Here is a 26,569-nt window from a genome sequence, read left to right as displayed (position 1 = left end):
GTGAATGATGACAGAGGTCACATGGTACAAGGCTATTCACAACAGCCTTGTACCATGTGACAAGCTGTGACCAATCACAGCTCACTCAATATTCCTCAATTTGCTGCAAGAATGCAGCCAGAGAGAAGGAGAAATGATTGCTTTTACAGCCTTTATGGGTGTAAAAGCAATCAGTGTAAAAAAAAAAAAAAATCTTCATCACCCCCCACAAGTAGTACAGTGTCACTATGGTGACACTGTACTGCTAGGGTGACAGTATGTTAATAAAACAAAAAACAAATAATAATATAAAAAAAATAAAATCGTAAACTATTTTTTTGGAAAAATTATAATTTTTGGTTATAAACTAATTTGGGTTATTTTTTTTTTTTTTACTAAAAAGATAATTGAATACATTTTGGCCAAGATTTATGAAGAAAGATTATTTGCGAAATTTTATAAGAAAAACGTTTTTTTTTTAAATTTTTGGACTTTTTCATTTATATAGCAAAAAAAAATAAAACTCCCAGTGGTGAATAAATACCACCAAAATAAAGTTTTATCTGTCTCCAAAAAAGATGCTAAAAAACTCATATGGGTAGAGCGTTGCATGACCGCGCAATTGTCATTGAAAGTGTGATAGCGCTGAAAGCTGAAAATTGGCCTGGACAGGAAGGGGGTGAAAGTGTCCGGACTGGAAGTGGTTAATATCGCTGTAAAATCTGTCCAATAACTGGCTGGCGCTCCACAAGCTAATAAAAAAAACATTAGTGTAGTTCCTAACCCAACTGCCACTTTTTTTTCAGCATACTGTCTTCTACAAAACGACATGTGTTTTATTAAATCTGAAAAATGTTTTTCAGATGTCTGTGAGAGCGTCAGACATTATACAGGGAAGAGAGCGTTGGCTTCAGATGTCACGTAATAAAGCCCAGCGACACATCTGATTCACATGATGCAGCGAGCCGCCACGTTTCATTCATTACATGTCAGAGCCGTATTAATCAGTGACATCTGTGATGCGATCTCCTTGCTGGAAAATCGTATGGAATCAACAAAAAAATAAAAACCGATCATTATTAATAGAAATGAACACATCTGTTCCTCTGCTTTTGCAGTAGGCGGGGGCAGAGCCATGAAATCCTTGGAACCAAAATGTGGAGCGAGCTCATAAGTTAAAGGATAGGTCCACTTTAAGGGACAGTTCACATCAGGGGCGGACTGACCATTTGGAAACTCGGGCACTGCCTGAGGGCTCGGGGTCAGTAGGGGGCCCCATGAGATGCCCCTGGTACCTTTTTCATAGGCTTTTTTGAGTTTGGGCAAGGACACAGGGGCCCCAAGATCCACTAAATTGCCCGGAGGCCCCATGAGTTGTCAGTCCGCCCCTGGTTCAAACCACAAAAACGCACTCTGAATGCATTCCGGATACGTTTTTGCTTTGCAGTTCACATCGCTCTCTGTTCCGGTGCAGTTCTGATGCAGGTCCAGTATGGTTCTGTGCAGAAAAAATTCAGACTGTTCTACTTTTTATTCTACACCGGGAACTGACTGCACTGGTGTGAACTAGGACCATTGGAAAACACTGTGCATGCATTTTTGATGCAGAAAAAAAAAACGCACTGGACTGCATCTAGTGTGAACCAGCCCTAAAACAATTGTTTCACTTTTTTTCTCCAAAAACAAAACGAAAATAAAAATAAAAAAAACAAAAATAAAAAACAAAAAAACAAAAATAAAAAACAACAAAAAAACAAAAAAACAAAAACAAAACAAAAAAAAAAAACAAGAGGAGAGGTAGCATACTCACCTTGGCAGTAGTCCATATCTCTTGCCTCCTCGCTGCAGCCATTTACAAGCCCTTCAGGGACTGTTCAGGGAGTGTTGGGGTACCAGCAGACCTGCTGCATGCTGTGGTTTCATTCTCTGACCCCTTTGCCACCTTACTACACAGCAGTCATTTAGGAGGTCAGAGAATGGAACCACAGCACACAGTGAGTACTGGTATCGGACTCTCCTGGAAGTAGAGAAACAATTGAGTACTGTCCGTGATACTTTTTTTATTTGCACCAACATCCAATTTTCAGGACAAGCTTTCGGGGTATGTCCTCTTCTTCAAGGTCCAAGCAGTACCAAATGCTAGAGGGCCTGGAGGAGGTTGCATTTCCCGGAACAGAGGCGAAGTTGGAGATACGGGTCAACAGAGAGGTGGGATTGCTACCTCTTCTTTTGCAGGGAATTTTCAGCTCTATTTTTCAAGGACCTGACAGGGTCGCTTTAACTAGTTGCTGACTTTGGGCATGCTACACACGTCCCAAAAAACCCCATCATCATTGTACACAGAATGTGTGTAGCACGTCCAGTCTCTCTACTCTGTTTGTGGGACCCTCCCCCCACACTAGTTTTCAGAAATCGTTGGCTTGGATTAATCAGAGCGGCATAATTGTAAGTTCAGAGAAGGTGTCGGCGGCTGTAGCTGCCAAAAAAGCGTTCTGCATAAAACTCTGTTTACACTAGTGTGACCTGCAATGCGAGTTTGGATACCAGGGGCGGACTGACAACTCATGGGGCCCCCAGGCAATAGAGGATCATGGGGCCCCTGTGTCCTTGCCCAAACTCAAAAAAGCCTATGAAAAAGGTACCAGGGGCAGCTCATGGGGCCCCCTACTGACCCCGGGCCCTCGGGCAGTGCCAGTTTCCAAATGGTCAGTCCGCCCCCGTTGGATACAGATGGTTGTGTGACAAGTCGCAGCCCATCGATTGAACGGCACCCATTCCATTCTATGTGACCTAAAGTCGCAGTAACTTTGAAAAGGTTCCTGCACTACTTTGATGCCACTTTCCTGCTATTTAAGTGCCAGAGAGTTTAAAGCCGCATAAAAGTCGCACAACAAAGACGCACTCGAAATCGCGTGACTTTGGAGTCGCCCTAGAGTGCACAGAGCCTCAATCTGCGATTATACAAAGATACAAAGTAACATTTTGTTACTTTTGTATCATTCTATACACTCATCTGCAGATCAAAAGGGATGTCAGTTAAAGCAATGTGACAAGTAAAAAAAAAAGTAAAAAATAAAATAAAATGTTCCTCTTTTTAACCCCTTATTAACCCTTAATTTACTCTAATCAGCCCCAATTAACTGCTTAGTCTCCTTCTCCCTTAAACTATTATTTGCCTGCTGATTTTTTGTTTCTATTTCAATAACTATTAATATTGAAATATTTGTTTTTAAAGGTTAATGTTTTTACAAAGGAGTGGCTTCGTAAGAAGCATTTCAAGGTCCTGGAGTGGCCTAGCCAGTCTCCAGATCTCAACCCCATAGAAAACCTTTGGAGGGAGTTGAAAGTCAATGTTGCCCAGCGACAGCCCCAAAACATCACTGCTCTAGAGGAGATCTGCATGGAGGATGGGGCAACATACCAGCAACAGTGTGTGCCAACCTTGTAAAGATTTACAGGAAACGTCTGACCTCTGTCATTGCCAACAAAGGATATATAACAAAGTATTGAGATGAACTTTTCATATTGACCAAATACTTATTTTCCACCATAATTTGCAAATAAATTCTTTCCAAATCAGCCAATGTGATTGTCTGGATTTTTTTTCTCATTTTGTCTCTCATAGTTGAGGTCTACCTATGATGCCAATTACAGGCCTCTCTCATCTTTTTAAGTGGGAGAACTTGCACAATTGGTGGCTGACTAAATACTTTTTTGCCCCACTGTACACAACACAGATATATATAAAAGACATACACACATTCATATATATATATATATATATATATATACAGTGGGGCAAAAAAGTATTTAGTCAGCCACCAATTCTGCAAGTTCTCCCACTTAAAAAGATGAGAGAGGCCTGTAATTGGCATCATAGGTAGACCTCAACTATGAGAGACAAAATGAGAAAAAAAATCCAGACAATCACATTGGCTGATTTGGAAAGAATTTATTTGCAAATTATGGTGGAAAATAAGTATTTGGTCAATATGAAAAGTTCATGTCAATACTTTGTTATATATCCTTTGTTGGCAATGACAGAGGTCAAACGTTTCCTGTAAGTCTTCACAAGGTTGGCACACACTGTTGCTGGTATGTTGGCCCATCCTCCATGCAGATCTCCTCTAGAGCAGTGATGTTTTGGGGCTGTCGCTGGGCAACATTGACTTTCCACTCCCTCCAAAGGTTTTCTATGGGGTTGAGATCTGGAGACTGGCTAGGCCGCTCCAGGACCTTGAAATGCTTCTTACAAAGCCACTCCTTCGTTGCCCAGGCGGTATGTTTGGGATCATTGTCATGTTGGAAGACCCAGCCATGTTTCATCTTCAATGCCCTTGCGGATGGAAGATGGAAAACTCACGATACATGGCCCCATTCATTCTGTCCTGTACATGGATCAGTCGCTCTGGTCCCTTTGCGGAAAAACAGCCCCAAAGCATGATGTTGCCACCCCCATGCTTCACAGTAGGTATGGTGTTCTTTGGATGCAACTCAGCATTCTCTCTCCTCCAAACACGACAAGTTGTGTTTCTGCCAAACAGTTCTATTTTGGTTTCATCTGACCACATGACATTCTCCCAATCCTCTTCTGGATCATCCAAATGCTCTCTAGAAAACTTCAGACGGCCCGGACATGTACTTGCTTAAGCAGGGGGACACGTCTGGCACTGCAGGATCTGAGTCCCTGGCGGCGTAGTGTGTTACTGATGGTAGCCTTTGTTACGTTGGTCCCAGCTCTCTGCAGGTCATTCACTAGGTCCTCCCATGTGGTCCTGGGATTTTTGCTCACCGTTCTCGTGATCATTTTGACCCCACGGGGTGAGATCTTGCATGGAGCCCCAGATCGAGGGAGATTATCAGTGGTCTTGTATGTCTTCCATTTTCTAATTATTGCTCCCACAGTTGATTTGTTCCCACCAAGCTGCTTGCCTATTGCAGATTCAGTCTTCCCAGCCTGGTGCAGGTCTACAATTTTGTTTCTGGTGTCCTTCGACAGCTCTATGGTCTTCACCATAGTGGAGTTTGGAGTGTGGCTGTTTAAGGTTGTGGACAGGTGTCTTTTATACTGATAACAAGTTCAAACAGGTGCCATTGATACAGGTAATGAGTGCAGGACAGAGGAGCCTCTTAAAGAAGAAGGTACAGGTCTGTGAGAGCCAGAAATCTTGCTTGTTTGTAGGTGACCAAATACTTATTTTCCACCATAATTTGCAAATAAATTCTTTCCAAATCAGCCAATGTGATTGTCTGGATTTTTTTTCTCATTTTGTCTCTCATGGTTGAGGTCTACCTATGATGCCAATTACAGGCCTCTCTCATCTTTTTAAGTGGGAGAACTCGCACAATTGGTGGCTGACTAAATACTTTTTTGCCCCACTGTATATATATATATAAAAGATTTTTTTCCCCTGCATAGAAATCACGTATATATTGGACTGTGTATGGGACTTAATTACGAATTGGACATTTATACATAATTGTTTAGTGTTGATGTCTAAATGTATTTTTCTATTGTGGTTACCGATGATATAGTAGAGCGCGTTGCTATTAGTTAATATGATGTTCACATGTGTGCTGATTGCACTGCCAGGTTGTAGCAGCTCTGCAATTGCAAAACTGTTTTCTATTTTCACATTTTTTTCTATATTATTTTTAATTTGATTTCCTTTTATTAATTTTGATATTTTTTTGTTTGAGCACAGTAATAACATGGGGATCACTATTTATTTTATATTTGTTATCACATCTTAAGTAATGACAAAAGGTATTGCCGAATTAACAGGTCCATAACAGAGATATAAAAACTGCTCTTCTCCATAGGGGGAAAGATGAAGTAGTTAAGATATATCAACTAGCCGAAGACACTGGACGTGCTGCACATGCCCATAAAAAAACATCATCAAAGTACACAGGACATGAGTAGCACATCCAGTCCTTCTACCCCTCTGCCCCCTTCCAATTGCTAGCCGTTCTAGGTTCTAAAAATGAAAAGAAAAAAAGCTGTCCGTTTATCAACATTGCTCAGATGCAAAATAGACAGATACAATGTAACAGTATTACTTTTGTACCTACTACATTTTAGTGCTCGGTCACACTGAATCAGACTTTGAAATCGTGCAACTTCACTTAAAGTCGCACGATTTCAAAGTTGGATGTCAGTGTGACGTCAGGTGCGACTTGCAAGAAATCTGTGCGACTTGCATAGGCACATGTGGCTATGCAAGTTGCCCCCGAACTTGCAAAAAGTAGTGCATGCACCGATTTCAAAATCGGTGCAACTTTAATGAAGTCGGAATCGCACCAATTTGACGGCTTCAATTGCAGACAATAGGGTGCGACTTGTCATGTTGATTTGAAACTATCAAATTCCATGATGAGTCACAATGATATGACTGGGGTCTTACCCTAGGTTCACATCTGTGCGGGTGGTGCCGCTGCAGATCCGCACGGAAATCCGTGCAGCCGCACCACCCACACAGAGAACTGCGGACCCGCGGGCGGGTGCCGTTAGTTCTAATGGCACGCCGCCCGCACTGGGAAACGTAACCGTAGTGGGAACCGAGGTTCCCGTGCGGGCTGCGTTTTCCAAAGAAGTGCAGGGACTTCTTTACCTGCGTGTCACGGGCACGGGAGTCCATTCAAATGAATGGGCTCTCGTGCCCGAGCAAAACGCGTACCGCACGGCCGCATATGTGTGAACCGGGGGTTACGGCTGATTCACAATGTAAGGAGTGCTACTGCAGCACTTTACTTCTGCGAAAGCTCTTTGTCGCCAGCTGCTCTAGGGGGTAGTGTGGTGCGCGAATCAGCGCATTGTACTGCTCCCCCCCCTTTTTTTTTTCTTTTTCTGTATAAACTTTATTTGAAATGTACAAAATGTACACTTCATTCACTGCAATGTCATGCAGTATGATGCGATAAAGTGCAGCATGTCTGCATTTTAGCGCAGCGCTAGGCTGTGTTGCAGTGTGAATGAGACACATAGGAAACAATTGTTTCCTTTGTGTACCTGTGGTGACAGACGTTTTTACAATGCGGTAAAATGTCTGTAACCGCACATAATTTCAATCTGCATATCCTGTCAGTTAAAGCAGCCTGACAAGAGGAAAAACACATTTATTAAAATAAAATTGGTCTATTCAACCCCTTATTAAACCTTAGTTTACCCAAATCAGCCCAAATTAACTCCTTCTTTCCCTTCTCCCCTCAACCATTTTCTTTCTAATTTTTTTGTTTATTTCTATTTTATTGAAGTGGGACTAAAATGCACAAGACTTACCTCCCCCACTCTTCTAACAAGCCACCAATCAAAAAAAAACAAAAAAAACGCACTTGCGCAGATGCACTGCTGGTCTCCTCCAGGCTTTTGGGAACTGCTGGAAAAGACCGGTGATGCAAGCTGCTTGGCGATAGTTTGGTAGCCCAGTCCAGCCTTGTATAGGTCTACAATCAACAGACTTCATGAGGGTGGCCTGAGGGCCCGACGTCCTCTAGTGGTCCCTGTGCTCACTGCCCAGAACCATAGAGCTCAATTGACATTTGCCATTGAACACCAGAATTGGCAGGTCCACCACTGGCGCCCTGTGCTTTTCACAGCTGAGAGCAGATTCACCCTGAGCACAAGTGACAGACGTGAAAGGGTCTGGAGAAGCCATGGAGAATGTTCTTCCCAACTCCTCCACCTAACCTCCTCCTTCGCGCTCACACAGCACACTCAATCCTCCACCCACATCATTGGGAACACCCTGGACCTCGTCTTCTACCACCTCTGTACCCTCAACCAGTTCTCTAACACCCCCTTCCCTCTCTCCGACCACCACCTCCTCACGTTCTCCATCTCCCCTTCCCCTAACTCCCCCCCCCAGAGCGCCAAACCATCACCAGCCGCAACCTCCGCAACCTGAACCCGGCCCCCCTCCACTCAGCTGCCGGCCGCCTACACGACAGCATCCTTCCACTGTCTTGTCCTGACCTAGCCACTAACACGTACAACGACTCACTATCAGCTACCCTAGACTCTCTGGCACCCCTAACCACACGCTACATCAAACCCAGACTGCTCCAACCCTGGCAGAACGACCACACTAAATGCCTCAAACGTCGCAGTCGCGCGCTGGAGAGACTATGGCGCAAAACCAGGTCCCCCCGTTCATTCTCCCTCTACAAATCTGCCTTCCTCACTTACACCTCCTCCCTCCACGCCGCCAAGCAGGCTTACTTCGTAAACCTGATTAACACCCTCTCCACCTGCCCTCGCCGACTCTTCTCCACCTTCAACTCCCTGCTCTCCCCCCCCCCCTCCTCCACTCAGTACCTCACTCACCGCCCACGAAATTGCCACTCATTTCCACAACAAAATTTATGCAATCCGTCAGGACATAGTCAACTCGCAATCTACCTCCCCACCTAGCCTCCCCCCCCCTATCTCCCCCTCATCTCTTCCCTCCTCTGACCTCGCAACCTCACTGCCCCCCTCCACACCCAAGACCCCGCTTACCGTAACCCCACCAGCTCTGCACTCCTTCAGCCCTACTACCACTGAGGAAGTCACCAGGGTCTTCTCAGAAGCCCGCCTCACTACCTGCCCCCTGGACCCTATCCCCTCTCGACTCCTCCAGTCACCCCCCTCTTCCCTCATGTGCTCCCTCACCCACATCTTCAATCTCTCCCTCTCTACCGGCGTATTCCCCTCCCCCCTAAAGCATGCGCACATCACCCCCATACTCAAAAAGCCCTCCCTGGACCCCTCTGACCCAAACAACCTCAGACCCATCTCCCTGCTGCCACTCACTTCCAAACTCCTGGAGCGCTTAGTCTACAACCGCCTAAGCGCCCACCTAACTGACAACAACCTCCTTGATCCACTACAGTCCGGCTTCCGTCCCCTACACTCCACCGAAACCGCCCTCCTCAAAATCACCAACGACCTGCTAACCGCCAAAGCCAAAGGCGACTACTCTGTCCTCCTCCTCCTGGACCTCTCCGCGGCCTTCGACACAGTTGACCACCCCCTCCTCCTTAATAAACTACTCTCCCTTGGCATCAGAGACACCGCTCTCTCCTGGTTCTCCTCGTACCTATCCCGACGCTCCTTCAGTGTCACCTACAATGGTGCCACCTCCCCCTCACTCCCCCTCTCTGTTGGGGTCCCCCAGGGCTCTGTCCTTGGACCCCTTCTCTTCTCCATCTACACCTCCTCCCTTGGCAAACTCATACACTCCCACGGCTTCAACTACCATCTCTATGCTGATGACACTCAAATTTACCTCTCCACCCCTCACCTCACCTCCACTTTCTCCGCCCGCATCACTCACCTCCTAAACGACATCTCTGACTGGATGTCGCTCCATTTCCTCAAACTCAACCTCTCCAAAACCGAGCTTCTCGTCTTCCCTCCTGCCAGCGCACCCCCCCCATCCTATCCATCACTACTAACATCACCACCATCAATCCCGCCCCGCAAGCCAAAGTCCTTGGAGTCATTCTGGACTCTAACCTCTCCTTCCAACCTCATGTCAAATCACTTACAAACACATGCAGACTCCACCTCCACAATATCGCCAAAATACGCTCCTGCCTTACCCCAGACACCACTAAACTACTTGTACACTCCCTGATTATCTCACGCCTTGACTACTGCAACTCCCTCCTCACCGGCCTACCCCAGTGCAGGCTCTCCCCGCTTCAGACCATCCTCAACTCAGCGGCTAGACTCATCCACCTCACCACCCGCTCCACCTCTGCCACCCCCCTCTGCCTCTCCCTCTACTGGCTCCCTATCGCCCAACGCATCAAATTCAAACTACTCACTCTGACCTACAAAGCCATTCACAACACTGCCCCTAACTACCTCACCAACCTGATTCCCAAGTACCACCCTACCCGTACCCTTCGCTCTTCACAGGACCTCCTTCTATCTTGCTCCCTGGTCTCCTCCTCACACGCACGTCTGCAAGACTTCTCCAGGTCCTCCCCCATCCTCTGGAACTCACTACCCCAATCCATCAGACTGTCACCTTCCCTCCTCACCTTCAGGCGCTCCCTGAAAACCCACCTCTTCAGGGAAGCCTACCCCACCCTCACCTAACTGCTGCTCTCCTTCATTCCTCCTACCACTCCATCCCCCACAGCCACTTCCTCCTGTACCACTACCCCCTCCCTCCTAGATTGTAAGCTCGAAAGAGTAGGGCCCTATAACCCCTCGTGTGCTGTTTGTAGTTGCTGTAATGTTTCATGTATTGTCCCCCCCTCTATTGTACAGCGCTGAGCAAACCCTTTGGCGCTATATAAACTCAATGTAATGTAATGTAATGTAATGTTCTGCTCCCTGTAATATGGTTCAACATGACCGTTTTGGTGGTGGGTCCAGGGACGGACTGACAACTCATGGGGCCCCTGGGCAATAGGGGATCATGGGGCTCCTGTGTCCTTGCCCAAACTCAAAAAAGCCTATGAAAAAGGTACCAGGGGCATCTCATGGGGCCCCCTACAGACCACGGGCCCTCTGGCAGTGCCCGAGTTTCCAAATGGTCAGTCCGCCCCTGGTGGGTCAGTGATGGTCTGGGGAGGCATATCCATGGAGGGACGCACAGACCTCTACAGGCTAGACAATGGCACCCTGATTGCCATTAGGTATCGGGATGAAATCCTTGGACCCATTGTCAGACCCTATGCTGGTGCAGTGGATCCTGGGTTCCTCCTGGTGCATGACAATGCCCGGCCTCATGTGGGGAGAGTATGCAGGCAGTTCCTGGAGGATGAAGGAATTGATACCACTGAATGGCCCCAGTGCTCGCCTGACCTAAATCCAATAGAACACCTCTGGGATATCATGTTTCGGTCCATCCGACGCCGCCAGGTTGCACCTCAGACTGTCCAGGAACTCAGTGGGCCATACAAACTACCGAGGACCATTCTAAGTTGCTGCAATGAAATTTCAGCAAAATGGACTAGCCTGCTGCATCATTTCTTCACTTTGATTTTTGGGGTGTCTTTGGATTTAGTCCTCTGTAGGTTGATCATTTTCATTTCCATCAAACGATGGGACATCCTTACATTCCGAACACATTACCCAGTCCATATCAGTATAGATATCCAGCATGATATTGAGATCTGATGTGTTTTCAAAGTGTTCCTTTCATTTTTTTGAGCCGTGTATATAGGTTCGGGAATTTTAAATACTCTCCAGACCCAAAATGTACATTTTAATGTGTGCAAAAAAACATGGGGCCCAAGCAGCAAAAGGGCTCATTCTATTGCATAGGAAATTCAAATAATGAAATGTGTTAATCTAGAACTCAATGTGACTGATCGATCACAACCAGATGACTACTGTACTTACGGTACGCTGAGGCCCGTCCTCATTGTCTCGAGCGTAGAAAGGTTTGAGGTCATATGGATAGTTGATGACGAATACAGGGACGTCCCCACAATGTCGGACCAAATATTTCTCATGCTCCGTCTGTAGATCACAGCCCCACTGCAAGTGAAAGAAACACAAGGTATGTTAGATTAGAGAAGGACTCCAGGAATCACTATTGATACCAAAAGTGTTCCCCTGAACAGAACTGCAATTTTAGAGAAGAATAACCCTCCTTGTATGCAAACAGATGCTGTTTTTGGGGCCCCTGTGGCTCTACTAATCGCTAAGGTGCAGCGTACAACAATCATCCTGTTTTGCTGACTAACTGCGGTGTGTTTTATTTGAATAGGCTGCAAAACGCACTGCACCACGGAAAAAGTAGTGCTTGCAGTACCGTGCGATTTTGTGGCTGCAAATGCACTGCGTTTGCAAGCTGCATTTGGGATGCCATTAACAATACATTTGTAAGGGCAGCGCGTTCACCTGCAGTGAGGGAAATTTGCATGAAATGCGCCTTTCCTGTTCTGCTTTCTGGTGTGAACTGGCCCTAAATTTGAAGAAAAAAAAGAAAATAGTGCATTTGCTTATGTCATGAAAGCCATGTAAACAGTACTGAATAGGATCAGAATAAGCACACTGAAGCACATTATAGATACTAATCAGCCGCTTTGTTCATCATTCAAAGCAGAACTCCGGGCAGACAGCTAAATACACAGACAAAAAATATACATGGGAGCTGTTCTACATACCAATGGATTCTGTTTTTTTTTTTAAAATAGCAAACATGTTATATTCACCTGCTCTGTGCAATGGTTTTGCACAGAGCAGCCCGGTCTCCTGCCAGTGCCCCCATAGCAAGCTGCTCGCGGGCTCGCTCCCAAGTCGTGCTTCGTGTGTCCACTGACACACAGAGCGCTACTTGGCCCTGCCAATGGCTCCCACTGCTGTCTTAAATCCTATGAGATCAGGCTCAGGTAAGTATGGGGGGGACTGGGGGAAAATGCATGCTGAATGCATAGAATGATATGACTATGGTAAAAAATAAAACCATGAGCCTTTAGAACCACATTAAAGTGTTACTAAGCCCAGGACCCTGCATTCACTATATCTGGTCTCCCATTACCCTGCATTCTCTATATCTGATCTCCCAGGACCCTGCATTACCTATATCTGATCTCCCAGGACCCTGCATTCACTATATCTGATCTCCCAGGACCCTGCATTCACTATATCTGGTCTTCCAGGACCCTGCATTCACTATATCTAGTCTCCCAGGACCCCGCATTCACTATATCTGGTCTCCCAGGATCCTGCATTCTCTATATCTGATCTCCCAGGACCCTGCATAAACTATATCCGGTCTCCCAGGACCCTGCATTCACTATATCTGGTCTCTCAGGACCCTTCATTCACTATATCTGATCTCCCAGGACCCTGCATTCACTATATCTGATCTCCCAGGACCCTGCATTCACTATATCTGATCTCCCAGGACCCTGCATTCACTATATCTGATCTCCCAGGACCCTGCATTCACTGTATCTGGCCTCCCACAGTACATAGAACATGAAAATGCTATTATTTTTGTAAATACAAACTGCTAAATACCTTTCCTCATCAGCAGTATATAGCAGTCTTGTGACTTCTATCAGTGTCCAGAAGAACACTGGTTAAAGCTTGTATGAGGATTGTCCTATGAGGCTGCAGGACTCCTGACCCTCTGTCTGGACAGTGCTGATTGGCCCTGTGCTGATCATATGCATTCTCCCAAGAAAAAAAAAAACTTTAGCAATACACACGGAACTGATCATGGGCAGCTTACCCCCAAGGCTCTGTTCTATCAGCAGATGGATTGGGGACAGTAGAAGGGGAGGATCAGAGAAGACAGGATCAAACATCCTTTTTACACAATGCAGAGGATTAACCCCTTAGATTCCACAGTGAGTATAACAAGCATGCTTTACTGCATATACAGACTGATTGTACTGTTGTGGTTTTAGTAACACTTTAGGTAACCCCTAAGGTCTTGTTCCTCCCCAAGCAGCACAGTAAGGAGCTCATCTCTCTATTACTATGCTCTCTCCTCTCATCAACAAGACCTTGTTAATATAGAAGTATTGCAATATAATTGATTGGCATCTTGTGCTGCTTCACCCTCTCCCAGTCTGCACTGGGACACTTCTGACATCATTGCTTATTACGTGTGAAATCTGTGAATGATCACAGAGATCACATGGTACAAGGCTATTCACAACAGCCTTGTACCATGTGACAAGCTGTGACCAATCACAGCTCACACAGTAATTCTCAATGGCTGCAAGAATGCAGTCAGAGAGAAGGAGAAATTATTGTTTTTACAGCCTCTATGGTTGTAAAAGTAATCAGTGTAAAAAAAAAAAAATCTTCATCACCCCCCACAAGTAGTACAGTGTCACCATGGTGACACTGTACTGCTAGGGTGACAGTATGTAAAAAGAAAAAAACAAAAAAAACCAAATAATAATATAAAAAATAAAGATGTAAAAAAAAGTTTAAAAATTATAATTTTTGGTTATAAACTAATTTGGGTTTTTTTTTACTAAAAAGATAACGGAATAAATTTTGGCCAACATTTATGATGAATATTATTTATTTGCAAAATTTTATAAGAAAAACACTTTTTTTCAAAATTTTTGGACTATTTCCATTTACATAGCAAAAAAAATAAAAATCCCAGTGGTGAATAAATACCACCAAAATAAAGCTTTATCTGTTACAAAAAAATGCTAAAAAATTCATATGGGTACAATGTTGCATGACCGCGCAATTGTCATTCAAAGTGTGATAGCACTGAAAGCTGAAAATTGGCCTGGACAGGAAGGGGTAAAAGTGTCCGGACAGGAAGTGGTTAAGGTGCATAGGAACAGGCTGCAACCCACATACACAAAGGATGCGTTCAGCCTCAAGGTGGATAAAAGTAGTTCTAAAACCTAAACATTTTTTTTTACCTTAATGCATTCTCTGGTATCACCCCCTCACCCCCCTTATACTTACCTGAGCCTGATCTCGATCAAGCGCAGTGCCTGTCTGTAGCGGCTCTCTACTTTTCTTCCCACCTTCACAAGCTTTTCCGAGAGCAGCAGGATCCATTGGCTCCCACTGCTGTCAGTCAAATCTTGTGAAGAGGGAATGGGGGGCGGGGCCCCGCATCACTGTCTGTGTCTATAGACGCAGGCAGCGTGCTTTTGGGAATTCCGCCCACAGGTGTGCCACAAGCAGCTTCCTATGGTGGCACATGAGAGGCGGAAGAGACAGAAGCGCCGGAAGAGACAGGAGCGCCAGCAGGGGACCCCAGAGGAGGAAGTTTCCATTGCACAGAGCAGGTAGCTATAAAATGTTTGTTATTTAAAAATAAAAGGAAGTTTCAAATGCTAAAATTGACGTGGCCAGTAATACTCGATTCAGACTCCCATAAACAAAAACCTTATTAGTTTCACTACTCATCTAAGTGGTTTCCTCAGTACTAATATGTCAAAATACCCACATGGACCACTCAGTCCTTTTAAAGCAGGCATTGGCTATCCCCGACGCATGTGCCCAGGCAAGAAAACAATGCTGTTTGTGTCGGCATCTGCTGTCATTGGCTGCAAAACTGACAGCTCACTAGGTGACCATTTACAAAGTCTGAGCCCACCCACCTCCCTGTGGTCACTAAAAGCCCATCAACATCTACAGGAGGTACCCTGCTTTCCTAAAAGTAAAGGGTCCGATCTGAAGGGTGAAGGTACAGGAATTGAGGTGATCTGAGGTGTGAAGGTGCAGGAATTGGGGTGATCTGAGGTGTGAAGATGCAGGAATTGGGGTGATCTGAGGGGTGAAGGTGCAGGGATTGGAATGATCTCAGGGGTGAAGGTGCAGGGATTGGAATGATCTCAGGGGTGAAGGTGCAGGGATTGGAATGATTTCAGGGGTGAAGGTGCAGGAATTGGAATGATCTCAGGGGTGAAGGTGCAGGAATTGGAATGATCTCAGGGGTGAAGGTGCAGGGATTGGAATGATCTGAGGTGTGAAGGTGTGGGAATTAGGATGATCTGAAGTGTGAAGGTGCAGGAATTGGAATAATCTGAAGTGTGAAGGTACAAGAATTGGGGTGATTTTAGGGGTGAAGGTGCAGGAATTGGAATAATCTGAAGTGTGAAGGTGCAGGAATTGGGATGATCTGAAGTGTGAAGGTGCAGGAATTGGGATGACCTGAAGTGTGAAGGTGCAGGAATTGGGATGATCTCAGGGGTGAAGGTGCAGGGAATGGAATGATCTCAGGGGTGAAGGTGCAGGGATTGGAATGATCTCAGGGGTGAAGGTGCAGGGATTGGAATGATCTCAGGGATGAAGGTGCAGGGATTGGAATGATCTCAGGGGTGAAGGTGCAGGAATTGGAATGATCTCAGGGGTGAAGGTGCAGGAATTGGAATGATCTGAAGTGTGAAGCTGCAGGGATTGGAATGATCTCAGGGGTGAAGTTGCAGGGATTGGAATGATCTCAGGGGTGAAGGTACAGGAACAGGGTCCAATCTTAGGCGAGAAGGTGCAGGAATTGGGGATGATCTGAAGTTTATACATTGGGACTGATCTGAGATGTGAAGGTGGAGGAATTGGGGATGATCTGAAGTTTATACATTGGGACTGATCTGAGATGTGAAGGTGGAGGAATTGGGTCGAAGTGTGAAGGTGCAGGAATTGGGGTCATCTGAGGAGTGAAGATGCAGGAATTGGGATAATGTGAGGGGTGAAGGTACAGGAATTGGGAATGATGTGAAATTTGAAGTTTACACATTGGGACCGATCTGAGGAGTGAAGGTGCAGGAATTGGGGTGATCTGAGGAGCAAAGGTGAAGGAAGTGGGGTGATCTGAGGAGTAAAGGTGCAGGAATTGGGGTGATCTGAGGAGTAAAGGTACAGGAATTGGATCTGATCTGCGATGTGAAGGTTCAGGAATTTGGGGAGTGTCTGAAATTTGAAGTTTATACGTTGGGGTGATCTGAGGTGTGAAGGTGCAGGAACTGGGGCGATCTGAGGATTGAAGTTTATATATTGAGCTGATCTGAGATCTTAAGTGCATGAATTTGGGCTGAACATGTTTTGTGTGTTCACCATCTAGTCAATGTTTGCACACATAGCTGTACTGCTAATGACATACTAGCAGTACAACTAAAGAGTGCAATAAAATTGAAAACAAACCAAAACATACTATTGTTCACTGGAAGAAGCAGTCCATAATATCAGACACAAAAGAACGTGGAAGTGAAGGTGGAATATGAACGTTGACTTCCATTTTCCTATGAGTACTGGGGATAAGTAGGAGATGGCAAACCCTCCATATTAGTACATGTCCTTGCTCAGAGTTATGGGAGAGGAGTGGCAAAAAAGAAACCCAAAAACAAACACTCAAAACACCAATGACAAGACATTCTTGGAAACCAACTGCGAGTGGTTTTAATAGGAGGGGGAGCATTTTACAACTCTAAACCACATAAGTCTGTGGGAGTCAACCTGCCCTCCACATCTACTGCTGAGCAAGGGAAAATAAGTTCTCATGTACAAAACATCAAAGAGAGTAAAAACAATTATTACGGGGAAACTGAACCTCTGCACTACGGAAAATATAATCACAAAAAAACTGCAACAAACGGACATGGTGGAATGGGCCCTAAAGGATGATTTTAACATTTACTCAGAGAAGATCCCCTTCAAAGGAAACTAGTCACTGCCCCAGAAAAACATGCAGCCAGTGAAAATAAACAAGTTCTAAAGCCCTCGGACTTACATGCACTTCTTCAAATCACTTCAAGCTTCAAGACTTTCCCCACCTCCTGCTTGACCCTGACCAGCTAGTGTCCATTATGAGAATCTTCCAAAAGATGGGAAGAAAGGACTTCCAACTCCCAAGTTAGATTCCTGAACCACAAAGCCAGGGATAGCCTGTCCTTGGAGTCAACCACTCACCCTGTCCAGAGACCAGACTTGCTTGTCCAACTATGACAGAAAAGTACATAGCGGATGTCTGGAGTGAAATAGGGCAAAGGGAACTGACTCAAAGGACTCTACCATCAGACCCAAGACTCTCATGCAGAAGCAAAGAGATGGATGGCTTCTTGATTAAAAGGTTTGTACTCGAGACCAGATGGTCTAAAGCTTGTCCTGAAGAAGGAACCCTCTGGCCTAAAACCCAGATGCAGATTCTTCAGGTGATGAGTTTCTTCCAGTGATCATTTCTGAAGGTTCAGAATTCATCCAAACCTCTGTGACCACTGGGCAGGCAGAGATGTGTTGTCAGTAGGGGTGCACCGATACCATTTTTGTAACACCAAGTACGAGTTCCGATACTTTTTCAAGTACTTGCTGATACTGATACCTATTGTCATAGAAAGGTAAGTGGACAAGGGATGGGGGAAATCACGCTATGGTTGGGAGGGGGGGTGAAGGTTAGGATAGAGGGGCAGGGGTGTGGGCTTGGGGTGGAATGGTTGGGATGAGTGGTTGAGGGATGGGATAGGTAGACAGGGCTGGTAGCTAATGTGACAGCTGGGGGGAGGGGGTGAAGTTTGGAAAGTTGCTAGGTGGCAGAAGGGGACCTTTAAGCTGGACACAGTGGGGCTGCAAAGGATGGAGAACTGTGACTAAACTAGGAGTAGGGTAGATGGTAGTGATAGAGGATAGAAGAGTGGGATAATGACAGGATTGTTTGACAGTTGTGGATTCGAGGTTGTAAAATGTGCCGGGGGAAGGGGGGGAATAAATTGGCAAGGAGTGGTGACAGTAAAATGGAGAGAAGGGCAGCCATCAGAAATTTTGGGGCCCCTTACACCAATCTAGTGTCATCCCATATACTGATAGCAGCCAGTGTGGCCCCCAGACAATGCATAGAAGAGCTGCACAGTGTTGGACCCCAAAACACAATGCAGTAGAGCAGCAGAATGTGGCCCTGGGTGCCTCAGAATATAAAGCAGCAGGGGCCCAAAACACAGAATATCCCTGGTTCCACAGCATACTCTCAAGAACGGAGGCAGCAGAATGTGGCCCCCCTGCACAATATAGAATAGCATAACGGTGTGGCCCCCAGGAGGCCCATAGGCTGCCTAAACCATAACATAATACATGCAGCCCATCCCTGTGTGGCCTCCAGGTCCCCTCCTCACATATTCCAGAACAGCCCCATGTCAGTCTCACCTGGATGAACTGTATGGTGAGAGCGGACTTCCCGACCCGGCCTCCTCCCATCACCACCACCCGGTACTTCTCCTGCTTGGTGCCCTCCCTCCAGTCAGACATCCCGCAGTCCACATTGTGAGATGCTCAAAGTTTGGGATATTATTTTATAACTTAACCCTGCTTTAACCACTTGCCTATGGGGCACTTTCACCCCCTTCCTGCCCAGGCTGACTTTCAGCTTTCAGCGCTGTTGCACTTTGAATGACTATTGCGCGATCATGCAACACTGTACCCATATGACATTTTTATCATTTTTATTTTAAATAGATAGAGCTTTCTTTTGGTGGTATTTAATCACCTCTGGGTTTTTTTATTTTTTGATAAGCCAAAAACAACTGAAAATTTTGAAAAAAAAAAAGTTTTTTCTTAGTTTCTGTTATAAAATCTTGCAAATGAGTAATTTTTCTCCTTCATTGCTGTGCGCTAATGAGGCTGCAGTGATGGGCACTGAGGAGGCACTGGTAGGTGGCATTGACAGGCATCACTGGTGGGCATTTACAGACATCACTGAAAGGCAGTACTCATATATGGCACTGATAGGCAGCACTGACTGGCATTGATAGGTGGCACTGAAAGTCAGCTCAGATGGGCACTGATATGTGGCATTGATGTGCACTGGTAGGCACTGATATGTGGCATTGATGTACACTGGTAGGCACTGATATGTGGCACTGATGTGCACTGGTAGGCACTGATATGTGGCACTGATGGGCTACACTGATCATCAGGGCACTGGTCATCAGTGCCCTGATGTTCAGTGTAGATGTCCCCTCTGAGGAATGCTGATTACTGGTTCTCCTCTCCTCACCAGCTGTCAGCTTGTGAGGAGAGAAATGCCGATAACCAGCATTTCCTTATTCACATCTGATCAGCTGTGATTGGACACAGCTGATCACATGACAGAGCCAAAGTCATCAGCTCTTTCCGCTGATTGGTAATCCCCTGTGTCACGGGGACACAATGCACCACCGATCGCCATTTGTCTGTTAAACTATATCACCGGGACTGAAAATGAAAGAAAATCCCAAATTTTGGGTTGACACCATAATAGTAATAGAGGGGAAATCTTCCAATGGGGACACTAGTTCTAATGACAATCAGGAATTCCTTCACTTTGGAGGATCTACCCATGGGCACCTCGATAACAAAAACAAAACCTCAACGGACAGGAGTTAAAGCCCTCGCTTACTCTATCTAAAATGGTAAAAACAAAAAGTCTCGCTGTTAAGTTTCACTTTAATCATTCTTCTGATTGCTTTCCATTGTCCATCTCTGCTCTATGTCATGTCATTCCTGACTCAGCTGATTCAGGGAAAGATTTAGAACAGTCAGCAACAGCAATTAGATGTTCTATATCACAGGTGTCAAACACAAGGCCCGCGGGCCGGATCTGGCCCTCCAGGCCATTTCATGTGGCCCTTGCACCTCTCCTACAGGTACCCCATTGTCTCCACCCCCACCTTGTCTCGGCAGTCAGCAGCAGAAGGTTAATAGGACTTCTCTGCCAAATCCTGCACCTCTCAGTGCAGCTGCAGCACCCCTCATCTCTGCCTCCCCTGGTCTAAGCATTCAGCAAACTCTGGTAACTGACTCCACTCCTCCTCTGGTCCTCCTGCAGATCCTGCACTTTCTGCTTTTCAGCTCTGCCCCCAAAGGGGGTGCACGGTGATGTTAGGGAGGATGTGGGATTCTTGACATCTGATGTAATGGGGGGGTGGGGTGCTCTGGATATCTAGTCTTACAGATACAACCAGCCAATTGAGGGAAACCATAATGCTGATACGGCCCGCGATGAAATGGAGTTTGACACCCCTGATCTATATCATAACTGGGTTCCTGTACACTTTGTCTTTAACATGCAAATGTTATATAACAGATCTGTTACCAGGAAATACTCCATAGGAAGTGCCTAATGTGTACAAGAGGAAACTTTGTTCTTATAATTGTTCTTGTTTCCAGTGATCTTTACTGAGAATTTTAAAAGAACAGAAGTTCCATGCTGGAGAGGAGGAGGTCTTATGGAGGACACATTATAAAAATATCACCGCCCGCCAAAAAATAAAGCAACGGGCACAAAGGATGTATGTGTCCAAGACAAGAAATCTCATTATCACGGGTCCACACAGTGCACAGGAAAAGCAGCAAACATTAAAGTAGATGTAAACCCCAGCTAAAGGATTTAATTTACTAAAGCACTTGTATCAAACAATTGCTACGGTTTGCTTTAGTTTTTTTTCTTTTTTATTATAAAATGTGTTTCTCATAATATTTTGATTGCATATCAGCACATATTGCCTGCAGCCAGGGGCGTCCCTAGGGTTGGTGTCACCTGGTGCGCGTACACTTGGTGTCACCCCTCCGACGATCCCCGAAGGATGGATCGGATCTGCGGATTGAGCGTAATTTATTTATTTCAGGTACTTATATAGTGCCGTCAATTTACGCCACGCTTTACACATATATATTGTACATTCACATCAGTCCCAACCCTCAAGGGGTTTACAATCTAAGGTCCCTAACTCACATTCATACACATACAGTGGGGTAAAAAAGTATTTAGTCAGCCACCAATTGTGCAAGTTCTCCCACTTAAAAAGATGAGAGAGGCCTGTAATTGGCATCATAGGTAGACCTCAACTATGAGACACAAAATGAGAAAAAAAATCCAGACAATCACATTGGCTGATTTGGAAAGAATTTATTTGCAAATTATGGTGGAAAATAAGTATTTGGTCAATATGAAAAGTTCATCTCAATACTTTGTTATATATCCTTTGTTGGCAATGACAGAGGTCAAACGTTTCCTGTAAGTCTTCACAAGGTTGGCACACACTGTTGCTGGTATGTTGGCCCATTCCTCCATGCAGATCTCCTCTAGAGCAGTGAAGTTTTGGGGCTGTCGCTGGGCAACACAGACTTTCAATTCCCTCCAAAGGTTTTCTATGGGGTTGAGATCTGGAGACTGGCTAGGCCACTCCAGGACCTTGAAATGCTTCTTACGAAGCCACTCCTTCGTTGCCCGGGCGGTATGTTTGGAAGACCCAGCCACGTTTCATCTTCAATGCCCTTGCTGATGGAAGGAGGTTTGCACTCAAAATCTCATGATACATGACCCCATTCATTCTGTCCTGTACATGGATCAGTCGTCCTGGTCCCTTTGTGGAGAAACAGCCCCAAAGCATGATGTTGCCACCCCCATGCTTCACAGTAGGTATGGTGTTCTTTGGATGCAACTCAGCATTCTCTCTCCTCCAAACACAACAAGTTGTGTTTCTACCAAACAGTTCTATTTTGGTTTCATCTGACCATATGACATTCTCCCAATCCTCTTCTGGATCATCCAAATGCTCTCTAGCAAACTTCAGACGGGCCCGGACATGTACTGGCTTAAGCAGGGGGACACGTCTGGCACTGCACGATCTGAGTCCCTGACGACGTAGTGTGTTACTGATGGTAGCCTTTGTTACGTTGGTCCCAGCTCTCTGCAGGTCATTCACTAGGTCCCCCTGTGTGGTCCTGGGATTTTTGCTCACCATTCTTGTGATCATTTTGACCCCACGGGGTGAGATCTTGCGTGGAGCCCCAGATCGAGGGAGATTATCAGTGGTCTTGTATGTCTTCCATTTTCTAATTATTGCTCCCACAGTTGATTTGTTCACACCAAGCTGCTTGCCTATTGCAGATTCAGTCTTCCCAGCCTGGTGCAGGTCTACAATTTTGTTTCTGGTGTCCTTCGACAGCTCTATGGTCTTCACCATAGTGGAGTTTGGAGTGTGACTGTTTGAGGTTGTGGACAGGTGTCTTTTATACTGATAACAAGTTCAAACAGGTGCCATTGATACAGGTAATGAGTGCAGGACAGAGGAGCCTCTTAAAGAAGGTACAGGTCTGTGAGAGCCAGAAATCTTGCTTGTTTGTAGGTGACCAAATACTTATTTTCCACCATAATTTGCAAATAAATTCTTTCCAAATCAGCCAATGTGATTGTCTGGATTTGTTTTCTCATTTTGTCTCTCATAGTTGAGGTCTACCTATGATGCCAATTACAGGCCTCTCTCATTTTTTTAAGTGGGAGAACTCGCACAATTGGTGGCTGACTAAATACTTTTTTGCCCTACTGTACATACTAGGGCCAATTTAGACAGGATCCAATTAACCTACCAGCATGTCTTTGGAGTGTGGGAGGAAACCGGAGCACCCGGAGGAAACCCACGCAGGCACAGGGAGAACATGCAAACTCCATGCAGGTGGTGCCGTGGTTGGGATTCGAACCCATGACCCATTTACTGCAAGGCAGACGTGCTAACCACTAAGCCACTGGGCTGCCCCAATAATGGATCAGAGTGTGATCCATTATGCTCCCCAATCTGCAGATCCGATCCATCCTGCGGGGATCATCGGCTTGCAACCTATACGGGGTTAACTGATCTCTCCACGAGCTCCACGAAAAGGAAAGTTTTAAAGCAAGCCGACGATCCCCGCAGGATGGATCAGATCTGCGGATTGGGGAGCATAATGGATCGGACTCCGATCCATTATGGTCAATCTGCAGATCTGATCCATCTTGAAGGGATTTTCAGCTTGCTTTAAAACTTTCCTTTTCGTGGAGCTCATGGAGAGGGTCTGGTGTCACCCTGTGCAATAGGTGCCACCCTGTGCATCGCGTACCCCCTGCACCTGCCTAGGGATGCCACTGCCTACCTGCAGCCACTTCCTGTCTACATGCATGCCCTCCTACATGCATTGCTCAAGGAGGTTTTCATGCCGGTGTGTCACGGACCTGCCTGTGTGTCAGAAAGGCCACTTACAGTCCTTGTCAAGAGAATGTGTAACAGCGTGACAACTCAAATACACAATTGGGTGCCTGGGATGGAGTGTTTTTTTTTTTAAATCTATATTCCCATCGCAGATATTCCTGGAAGTACGGCTCATCAAATGGAAGGTGCTGTAGCGACTACCAGCTGGGACTGGAAACATCACAGGCAAACGTACATATTCGCCAGCGCACCACGGATCTCCAATATGGTCCAAAAAGGTTTTAATTGCAAAAAGATCATATCACAAAAGAAAGTGCAATGTTTCGGAGCCACACAGGACCCCTTCGTCAGGCATGTGATAAGGGTGCATCAGTGACTATACAGAATATATATACATAAACCACCAATCAAAACCAAGAACATATCACCATCCCCATCATCTGACATCTCATGATATCACAATCCCGCCAAAATATACAAAATATGGTTAGAAGCGCAGCTACTAATATATGTTGCCAATCGGGCACACTAGTCAGATGTGCGCAATTGGGGATCGCTAGAGAGGCTCGCTGTTGCATGGTGGTCACCAATCCGGGTACGCCGCGAGTGGCGCATGCGCACACAGGTACTTAGCGGCGGAAACACATGACGTCTGTCTGCTCGTCTGGCCAGGGGCAGGCTCACCTCCAGAGAGGGAGCTGAATAGACACCAGGGACAACGCAGTAAAAAAAAAAAAAAAAACACAACTGAAAACAAAGGTGAAAATAAAATGGCCAAAAATTGGAAAACAGAAAAAAGAACCACAAAGGAAAACGAGCGACAACATATATTAGTACCACAACGGCTGCGCTTGGCAGAAGGTCATTATTGGCACATGGAGGTTTATACACACAGCACTGAGACTCTTTAGAACCATATTTTGGCGGGATTGTGACGTCAGATGATGGGGATGGTGACATGTTCTTGGGTTTGATTGGTGGTATATGTATATATATTCTGTTTAGTCAGTGTTGCACCCTTATCACATGCCTGATGAAGGGGTCCTGCGCGGCTCTGAAACATTGCATGTGATCTTTTTGCGATAAAAATCTTTGTGGACCACACTGGAGATCCATGGTGTGCTGGCGAATATGTACGTTTTTGTGGGGCTGAGTGTCGTCACCCTACAACAGCAAGAGCCAGGTCAAAGATCGTCACTGGCAAGATGACCATGTATTTTCTAAAAAGCTGCAGATTTAAAAAAAACAAAACAAAAAACACATCAACATGTTCAAATGTATTTGAGATTCAATGGATCGGGTTTACCATCAGACCTACCTGTCAACAGAAGCAGAACCCAGCCTCCACTACTCTCTGTGCCACCAGGTGACAGATTGTGTGTGTGTGTAGATAGATATATATATATATATATTTAGATTCCCAACCATGGCGCCTTCTGCATGGAGTTTGCATGTTCTCCCTGTGTTCGCGTGGGTTTCCTCCAGGTACTCTGGTTTCCTCCCACTTTCCAAAGACATGCTGGTAGGTTAATTGGCCTCTGTCTAAAATTGTCCTAGTTTCATCCCTGGCCATGCGGGATCTCCTGCATGGGTGGGGTTGGGGAAAGACCTGGCAACCTACCCTATAAAATAATTGGTAAGAGAATTCGTGGAAGAAGTCGCTTGCGAGTGACGGTCCATGCAATCGCCAAGGGTCGTATACGACTGAATGGATAGATAGATATATATTCGTATGTATGTATATATATGTACATACATACGAATATATACATTTATATACACACACACACATATATACAGTGGGGATCGAAAGTTTGGGCACCCCAGCTAAAAATTTGTATTAATGTGCATAAAGAAGCCAAGGAAAGATGGAAAAATCTCCAAAAGGCATCAAATTACAGATTAGACATTCTTATAATATGTCAACAAAAGTTAGATTTTATTTCCATCATTTACACTTTCAAAATAACAGAAAACAAAAAAATGGCGTCTGCAAAAGTTTGGGCACCCTGCAGAGTTAATATCTTGTACTGCCCCCTTTGGCAAGTATCACAGCTTGTAAACGCTTTTTGTAGCCAGCCAAGAGTCTTTCAATTCTTGTTTGAGGTATCTTTGCCCATTCTTCCTTACAAAAGTCTTCCAGTTCTTTGAGATTTCTGGGCTGTTTGTCACGCACTGCTCTTTTAAGGTCTATCCATAGATTTTCAATTATGTTGAGGTCAGGAGATTGTGAAGGCCATGGCAAAACCTTCAGTTTACGCCTCTTGATGTAATCCCCCGTGGATTTCGAGGTGTGTTTAGGATCATTATCCATTTGTAGAAGCCATCCTCTCTTTAACTTCAGCTTTTTCACAGATGGCATCAAGTTACCATGCAAAATTTGCTGAAATTTTATTGAATCCATTTTTCCTTCTACTCGTGAGATGTTCCCTGTGCCACTGGCTGCAATACAACCCCAAAGCATGATTGATCCAACCCCATGCTTAACAGTTGGACAGAGGTTCTTGTCATTAAATTCTGTGCCCCTTCTTCTCCAAACGTACCTTTGCTCATTCCGGCCAAAAAGTTCAATTTTAACCTCATCGGTCCACAGAACTTGTTTCCAAAATGCATCAGGCTTGTCTATATGTTCATTTGCAAAGTTCAAACGATGATTTTTGTGGTGAGGACGTAGAAGAGGTTTTCTTCTGATGACTCTTCCATGAAGACCATATTTGTACAAGTATCTCTTTATAGTGGAATAGTGTACCACAACTCCAGTGTCTGCCAGATCTTTCTGGAGGGATCGTGCAGTCAAACGTGGGTTTTGAATTGTTTTTCTCACAATCCTGCGAGCTGTTCTGTCTGATATTTTTCTTGGTCTTCCAGATCTTGCTTTAACTTCCACTGTTCCTGATGACTGCCATTTCTTAATTACATTCCGAACAAAGGATATTGACATCTGAAAACGCTTTGCTATCTTCTTATAGCCTTCTCCAGCTTTGTGAGCGTCAACTATTTTCAGTTTCAGTTTTCTAGACAACTGCTTAGAAGAACCCATGGTGCTGATTGTTGGGGCAAGGTCAGATGAGTCTGGGCATTTAAAACCTTTGAGATTGACATAACCTGGTCTTCCCAGACGATGATTGAGAACAATCCATGACACTGGCATGTCTCAGCTTTGCAAAGGGGGCAGTGCATGCTATAAATTCTGCAGGGTGCCATTTTTTTGTTTTCTGTT

The 26,569-nt window shown here is 45.3% G+C and overlaps 1 protein-coding gene across 6 annotated transcripts in view; it reads right to left on the bottom strand.

The window, feature by feature from the left end:
• The window catches only part of LOC149437630 (asparaginyl-tRNA synthetase-like), a 179,984-nt gene that overhangs the window by 38,083 nt on the left and 115,332 nt on the right, over positions 1-26,569 (bottom strand). For all 6 annotated transcript variants that reach the window (XM_089660820.1, XM_089660822.1, XM_089660817.1 and 3 more), the window contains one exon: positions 11,324-11,461. In XM_089660820.1, the coding sequence (XP_089516946.1) occupies positions 11,324-11,461 (138 nt within the window). The remainder of the gene's footprint in view (positions 1-11,323; positions 11,462-26,569) is intronic.

The sequence above is a fragment of the Staurois parvus genome, unplaced genomic scaffold (genome assembly GCF_062004578.1).
Source record: "Staurois parvus isolate SC_StPar_1 unplaced genomic scaffold, SC_StPar_1.0 ptg001282l, whole genome shotgun sequence".
Taxonomy (NCBI): Eukaryota; Metazoa; Chordata; class Amphibia; order Anura; family Ranidae; genus Staurois; species Staurois parvus.
This window is presented reverse-complemented; position numbering and strand designations above follow the sequence as displayed.